Source organism: Anabas testudineus, chromosome 3, assembly GCF_900324465.2.
Source record: "Anabas testudineus chromosome 3, fAnaTes1.2, whole genome shotgun sequence".
Classification (NCBI taxonomy): Eukaryota; Metazoa; Chordata; class Actinopteri; order Anabantiformes; family Anabantidae; genus Anabas; species Anabas testudineus.
The window spans coordinates 8,703,437-8,711,882 of record NC_046612.1 but is presented as its reverse complement, the minus strand read 5'-3'; the positions used below and the strand labels follow the sequence as shown (position 1 = coordinate 8,711,882).

At 40.7% G+C, this 8,446-nt stretch overlaps 1 protein-coding gene across 2 annotated transcripts in view; it reads right to left on the bottom strand.

Moving 5' to 3' along the window:
• Positions 1-254: 254 nt before the first annotated feature.
• The window catches only part of dennd2b (DENN domain containing 2B), a 42,171-nt gene continuing 33,979 nt past the window's right edge, over positions 255-8,446 (bottom strand). For both annotated transcript variants that reach the window (XM_026378476.1, XM_026378475.1), the window contains exons 15-20: positions 4,640-4,817; positions 3,757-3,798; positions 3,137-3,248; positions 1,513-1,752; positions 1,203-1,289; positions 255-698 (exon numbers count right to left, since the gene is read on the bottom strand). In XM_026378476.1, the coding sequence (XP_026234261.1) occupies positions 664-698; positions 1,203-1,289; positions 1,513-1,752; positions 3,137-3,248; positions 3,757-3,798; positions 4,640-4,817 (694 nt within the window). In that variant the 3' untranslated portion in view covers positions 255-663. The remainder of the gene's footprint in view (positions 699-1,202; positions 1,290-1,512; positions 1,753-3,136; positions 3,249-3,756; positions 3,799-4,639; positions 4,818-8,446) is intronic.

The following is an 8,446-nucleotide window of genomic DNA, read 5'->3' as shown; positions in this document are numbered from 1 at the left end:
GGATCTTACCAGCTTCTCCTAATGCATAGCGTTGGGAGAGGCTGTCACGTAAATGTGACACATATAATGGGCTGATTTTTTAAAATCATATAGCAAAATGTGAATAACTGTTAGACATGGCCTTGTTTATAGTAAGCAACCAAACAGCATTATAACTTAAAGGCTGTAGATAAGATATGATGGCCCAATTTGTCAACTTAATACTCTACACTCAGGTATTTTAAGTATTTTAATTACCATTTTTTAATAAAAGATTGCAAAAGACTCCATGAAGAGTTACAATCATTTTCTTCATTGTCTTGATGCATGTACAGTTTTTGAATAGGTTTCCACTCCTTAAACAGAGGACAACACCATGGTGAAATAATGCAAAATGAATACGAACTGTACATCTACGCTCATATACAGTCACATCCACTCACACACTCTGACAACACTCTTCACAAACACACCAGCACGTCAGTGGTTTCTCTACGGCTCACTCGTTGTGTACCATCCTGCTACTATCTCATAAGGTACTATAAACATACACTGAAGAGTTAGCCCGCTTACAGTGAAATAATATGTACATGTTTACATATATAATGTTGGCAAAAGACAGAAAGAGAATCATCATGATGCAGAGACTTGAGACATCAGGTCTTCTTGTTGTACGATGTGCCCTCAGTTCTTTTTGTGAAGAAACTTCATTTTACTTCCTGAAAACAGTAAAAAACAAATCATTATATCATGTAAAATAAACAACATGCAACATGCAAGAGGTTAATTCAGGCTGTTCGACTGGATGTAAAGTTTCACATTTCAGTAGATGGATGTGAAAACAGCCGTCTAGTGTCAAACTCTGTGCACACATCATTCTACACAGCGAAGGTCAAACATCCAGGTTAAATAACATTCTTGCGCTTTTTTGACACATTTGTGATCATGTTTATATATTTATACACAAAAATTCAGATCCTGACCAAAAAATATGAGCGGCAGAAAATGAGCCTTTGTAAAAGTTGGTGTGTAGCTCCCTGTGGTTAGATGGAAGTAACATCTAAGATCTTGTGAATTTTATAGTGTGAAAACGTTCAGTGGAGAGTTAGAGAAGAAATATTTGAGATATTTTTTTAAGGCTGTTAGCATGAATTCAAATGCAGCAACATTTTCCAAACTACTGTAATCTGAGACCAGCCTTGTATGTCTGCTGCAGAACTCACCAAGGCCTTTCAGGAACTTGTTGACTCCACTTTGCTCTGTGTCTGGTAGCTCCTCGAGGTACTGATCCACCCTCTGCTCAAACAAACCTATGAAGAGAGGAATACAAGAGGTAAAACATACATCAGAAACAACTCAGTATTCCAGGAGGTTAGATTTACTTTTGTCTGCCAGGTACAACTGAAGTGAAGAGAAAATAATTTTCTGCCACTAGAGTTCAGTATTCACTCACTATCTGCTGCTGAACAGTGCGTTAGTTAGAAAGTACAGGGGTGAAAGTCTATTGAGAAAACTCAGGGACCAGCAGTCTACCTTTAGCTCTTGTCTTCCTCAGCTCCCGATCCTGGATAAACCCTGCAAACATCTGTGACTCCATAAAGACACCCAGGAAACGGCGAATACTTTTCGACGCCACTGACTTGCGGAAAGCCTCTCTTTGAAAGATGCGCTCTCCGCGCTCGCTCTGAGTGATAAACAGGGAGTAATGGCCGATGGTTTCCAGGAAGAAGCGGATGAAGGCCTCTGACACCAGGCTGTTCAGAGAGTTATACTCTATAGACACAAAGGAGAAGGGATTAATCACAGTACTGCGTACAGTCATTGCACCAGTATTCACAACACACTATTTGGCTTGTTCCAAAGTAACAGCCAGACTGCCGAGTGAGATTAAAGACGAATGCATGCTTTGGCTCAATGCTCACAGCCACTTATGTAATAAAATGTACCCACAGCTATTGTTAAGCAGGGATGTATCCCATAAGTCATGATCAAATCAGCTAGAAACCAAATTAACCACAAAAAAGGAACTGAACATTGTGAGTAAGCTTAGTAACAGAGGCACAGAGCATCACGGCTCAACACAAGACTCCGATCAGGAACATTACAAATCTGATGTTTTCCTAAAGAGTCTTAGATGAAGCCGGAGGAAATCTGTGGGAAAGAGATCTCCCTCCCAGTAACAAGACATTCAGTAAACATTACAGAAAAACTGAAATAATTAAGACTGGCACAACTAGAGCCTCACCGCGTCATTAAAGGACAATTCCAGCATGCCTGGGGTTTTTAGTCATTTCCTTCACTGTCTTGATGAGTTACAGAACATTACAGTTGGTGTTTATTATTGTACTCTCACATTAGTTGTTTTACAAAGTAAATATTAAGTATCGTGATGATCTCCTGGACCTCACACAAACACACACACACGTCTGGATCTTTTCTTTTACATGACTATAAGTTGCACAAGTGCCCTGCTTTGGTTTGCACATTAGCAAGAGCAGGTTGTGACTGACATGCAGCAGATGTAAAAAAACCACAGACGGAGGCGAAGAATGTAGAAAGCACAGACGGAGAGTCTCGCCCATGTACAGTGTGCACTTATTAGTAATAAAACAAGGATCTGAAACAGTGTGAATGTCTTTCCAAATGTAACATAAAGTTTTATTAATTATTGTTGCTTGAAAGTCCACATCGTTTTGTCTTTTGTGCAGTAAAATACTTTACAAATAAACCTATTGCAAGGTCCCCTGACAATAACCCATCATAAAAAGATACTTCTCTTGGCCTTTGAGTGAAAATGAGGGAGGTGCTTATAGGCAGGGAGAAATGAGACAAACAGTTTGCATACACACCAATACCCTATACACACACCCCCATGTGTCTTTTAGATTTGTTCTACTCACACCACTCGTGGTTGTTTTCCCACCACATTACTCAGAATAACGAATTGTAATTTGCAACCAGTCAGCTCGCTACATCATCATTCGTCTTCAGAGCCTTACTATTATCTCACCTTTGTGACTCACTGTCATGGGAAGTCTGTACAGTCGACATCACTTCCAGAGAATTTCACAGAGGCATGGACTGAACATGATCTGTTACAGACTTTGCTCTAATTAAAAAAGAAAACATCTGGAGAGATGATTTGTCATATATTCACCTTCGTCTGACTCGCTGTCCGAGTCCTGATTGATGATTTCATTCCTCTGCTCCAGAGCTTGTTCTAGAGCTGCTTGAAGTTTCCGCGGCAACAGCGAAGCCTCATCGTCCATCTATAAACAATTGAAAACACTGCCATCACCAGCGATAAACAACAATGTTTGGAGAGTAGGTTTCAAAGGCTCAGACTTATAACAGAGAACCGCGATGGTTTACAGCCCTGTTCAAAGTCTGTAACTTTTGAAAGAAGAAAAAACTCTTCCTCTTACAAAGTAAAAGATGAATTCATGATAAAAAAAGAGAAAAACTCTTTAGTTAGTAAAACTTTAGGACACTGGTACAAATCTGCACGTTACACGTAAACATTTCTGTGTTTTTTATTACTAAATAAAACAAGAGGATCATCTAGGAGACACGTTTGTGTTTCCTGCTTTGTAGCTCCATCACACGCATCTGTCTAAAAAAGCTATAAAGCAATATGCTACTAACGTGTGATACAAGGCAATCTAACAGGATGAAAGGAAATTTACATTATCTTGCAATTGCCACATGTGGCCACAGAGGTCACTGTTTAGCAGAAGTTAGTTAGTTTTGTCTTTGTTTATAAGTTCATGGACTAACCTGTCGGATGAATCGGTCCGTTCCAAGGTCCACCATTAATGCCTAAGAAAAGGAAAGAGAAGCTTATCATTCTGCAGGACTAACCTTTTACATCTACTTCATCTGCAGGGGAATCTGCTCTGTATAAAACACAGTCTCCATAAAAAGAATCGTCATCAACACCGAGAAGTTACCACAACAAACATTCAGATGTAAAAGATAGATAAGTTTTCTAAATGTACTCATGAGTCAGTCAGAAAAAGGAGGAAGGATGTAAACAGACAATGGGTTTTTTTGAAGGCCCATTAACAGGTCACTGTTAACTGTGACTGGCATGGGCAGTCTGAGAGGCAACGCTGAGAGAAGACATAGTTTCCATGAGTATATCTACTGTATATCTACTGCCAAAACATGTATTGTGAGCACAAACTACAATATTAAAATGTCAAATTATAAACACATCCTTCACAAATTCCTAAAAATCTCTTGTATTGTTAGAGTCAATAGTTCAAAACCAAAAGATATTCTGATTATATCATAGAACAATATGATAACCAGAAAATAATCATATTGGAGAAGACTGAACAAGTGACAAATGTTCAGTTTTCTGTTTATGGGTTGTTCTACCGCCACCAAGTGGCCAAAAAACAATAAACTCAGATTTAAGTTGTTCTGGTAAAGCTTCATCTTAAAATATGTCCTTAGTTTTAAGTCTTTTCTTTGGTTGGGAGGCACCTGGCTAGTTCCTTATGAAACTAGAGACTTTAATCACAGAAAGACAAGAACCAAACAAGATAAAGACTAAACAATCAGGGACATCTAGATGCAGAGTGTTAGAGATGTATGTCTGAAAACAAACTACACAGGTAGACAGTCAAAGGATCCACAGGTAGACTACACTCACCTCTTCAACAGGTAACTCTTTAAGCTTAGGCAGTGAGCTGGAGAGCAGCCCCACCAGGAAGGGAGTGGGACAGCAGACTATATCCAACATGGACCCTGGCAGCACAGGGATGAAGGTGTGTTGCCAGGAGAAGGGGTAGAGCAGAGCCACCACTGCATGCATGCAGCTGGACAGGGTACTGATAATGGGAGACACAAAAACAGACCCACACCATTAATCACCTTCACACTCACAAAACAACGCCCTGTAGAGGCCACACCAGATTAAACCAAACACCGTGAAAACACAGCAGATGTTTCACTAGATAATAATGAACAATGTCTTTTTTTCCGAGCCTGGAAGGGGATGGTGGTGGTTGGCTGTGCGGTAAAATATTTAACTAAAATCAAAGTCTAACACCGTCATGAACTTCTGTAATGGTAAAGAGCAAAAAGACAGCCTGTTCAGAATGTCTAATTCATTATCATTAGCTGGGCTAAACGTCAAACTATTAGCGCAAACACACTATTTCCACAGCTAAGCTCTTTCCCCAAGTTGATCCTCTTTTCCATGAAACAGTTGCTTTCATATGATGTGTGACAGCACAGCTATGTCCTCTGGCTTTGACACTTTGTTCTTTCTGCAGCTCAGGATTTCACTTTGACAAGAGCAAGAAATATTTCTCCAAAAAACATCCCGTTGCAACAACATCTGGACAAATACATATCTTAATTTATTTCACGTCCACGTCTCCCATTTAAGAGTTTAACACAGTAATGATAAAGGGGTGAACCGAGAAGATTGTGCCATTGAGAAACTCCTCTTTGTCTGCAGGGGTGGCATGACTTTGACATGCTGCTATAGTTAAGCTGGAGGTTTGTTGATGCAATACCGAAAAGCACCAATTCGGTTTAACTTCAGCAGCTGTGGTATAACATGCTGATCACAAATAGCAGCCCGTCTTTCTCACGATCCGTCGCTTGTTGACAGTGGCTGACCCTCCTCCCCTCTGTCCTCGACATACTGCCCAGTCCATGTACACAAAGAGAACGAAAATAAACTGTGGCTCCAATCACACAGTCACACAAAGGAGCACCAAGTCGGTATGGATCAAGAACAGTACCAGGCATCAAACATGGTATGCAAATGCAGGCCATATATACACGCCTAATGAACAATGTTTTCGATGGTTGCTGTCATCGACAGCAGACAAAACATCCAATTAAACAGAAGTTACTCCCTTTTATGTGACCACTGTGAAGAGAGGGAAGGGAGAGAAAGAGAGAGAGAGAACTGACTCAATGTTGGAGAAAGACACAGAGAAATGAGATCAGTACCATATTCAACGTGCCGAGATAAATGACAACCTCCCACAAACGTTTCCACAATATTCTTTCAGGCTAAATGTTTGCCACAGGCCTTTTCATTTTTACTTCCCATGAGTCAAATTGCCAGGATTAAAATATGTGTTTTTTTTGACAGGGTAAAATAGAATTACACCAGTGGAAACCCAACAAGTTTTTAGGCCTTTTCTAGTTCACTCCCAAAAATGAAGCATTTGCAGCTTTGCTTTGGCCTGTCTGATTTCCATTTGCCTGAGGAGGGCTTGATAATTCCTAACAGATCCTGTCTCCTGGGTTTGACGAGTTCCAACAGGGAGTGATGGGGCACAGATCTCAGAAAACCTTTGCCACAGGCTACACGCGGCCCTAAACACCACTGATACCAAAAGGCTCAATTACACTCATTCCCCAACCGCGCACTCTTGGGACAAGATGAACTTGCAATGAAAACACTCGGCACTACCAGAGGTTGCCACTCAATGCTGGAAACATGGAGGGATATTCCTGTCAGATTCAGACTCCATACCCTCAGACCGTACATGGGTCATAAAAAAGGAAAAAATGCTTTCTAGTCTGTGAGAAGGGTAAGAAAAATAAATGACTAACAAAACTTTAAACAGCAGATGGAACTAGAAGACAAACTGTCTCTGTGAAATGATAATGCATTTTTTTATTTGAGCTGGCACGCATACTGTAAATATGTGTAAATATAAATAAGTGTATACTGTATACTTTGGAAAAAAAAACATATTAGAGTTATATGAAGTTTATGAGACTGAAAAATTAACTTAGATTAAACTAAGATTCAAATATTAATTTGACTTATTTCCATTCAATTACACACTTATAAGTTATACAAATTTATGATTCCACTTTCAGGAAAATGATCCAGTTCTGCAGAGGTGAGGTCTGTATTGAGGTTTAGGAGCTAATCCTGATATATTGGTTCTCATGGGTCTGCCAGGCCAAGTGTGTGTGAGGCTGAACTGGCAGATACTCCAGGAAACATGGGATCGAGAGGCTTAGTCCATGAAGACCAGGAGAGGAGGGAAAATTTCGGTGTCTGAGAAAGCAAGAGGGGGGGAGACAAAAGACTGCGTCACCACATGCTTCACAGCTCTGCTAAAGCGCTGCACTGTGTCTACTGGCTCTGGCGTGGCTGAGACTGATTCCGTAGACGGGGACAAAAAGGACAGCTGTCAGACACCAGCTGTGCTGCAAAGCTGCGCAACACCATTCTTTGCTGTTATTAAGCTCTTCCCAAGCTAAAAGTAACATGTAGAAATCACAAGAGGCAGCAGAGTGAAGTATTCAGGCTCCTTCACGTTTTGTACACTGTCTTGTAGATTTAACTTTTAAACCTGTTGCAAACTGATTAAATATGCAAACCTAAAATGATTCACTCCAGATTGTATAAATTCACGTCATGCCTGGACAAAAACCACATCATGAAGTCCAAGCCACTTTCTGTAGACCCCTGACTGTGGCAAAACAGGGCAAAGGTGTAAATTAATGTGTAACGATTGAGAGTTCCCAGGAGCAATAAGCTAATACGACCACTACGGTGAAGCATTTTGCTATTTGGGAGCTCAGGGACACTGCTCAGAAATGATGGAGCGATGAAAGCAGCTGTATAAAAGCTGCTTCTAAGTAGAAAAGACCTGCAACTACAGAGCCAAGCGACATGTCTCTGACTGCCTTGAAGGGGCATCCCCCTAAAGCCCAGAGCTTAACGCCATAGAGCATACTTCCTGAAGCCAGTGCATATGATTTCTATGACAAGCTGCACATGGTGTATTTTTAGCCACCAGCAGAACGTACTTTGCTCCCTTGGCCCCCAAATGGTTTTTCCTCACTTCCTGTCTGTGAGGATCTCCAGCCACTGCATCTCGGTCTCGGCTCTCTGGCTCCACAGAAGGCAACAGTAGAAGCCGTTTTAAAATGAAAAATGGTTTCCTGATGAGAAACTCTATACATGTTCTTATTAAAACCACAATCACGTCTGAGTTTGATCAAGGCTGTCTAGAGAACAGATGAATGTGTGCAGGTGGTTGTGTATATGAGAGTCTGCATGTGTATGTGAGCGTAAACATTCACAAGAGCAACGCTGATGTAAAAATCAGCTGGTCGCACTCCGTTCGTGGCCAAGTCTTTTTTAACTCTTTGAAAAACAGGAACATTTCACATGTTTACGGTGTTTCGATTTCAGTCTCAGAGTCAAATACCACATGGGAAACCAGTTAAGTTGATAAAAGTGCTTTTGGCTTCGCGCCACCTCTGCAGAGCTTGATGCAGACAGGGTGTGAGAATAACAGTGGACTAATTGATATGAGTACATTAGAAAGATTTTAGTAAAAATAATTAGAAAAACGACAGCAGCAGTGGAAATAATTCTGCCGGAGGATTACAGTCACTACCTGCCTTCAACTCAGTTTCAAACTCTGGATTAGTACGAAAACAGAACGGACCAGTCCCATTTTCTTAT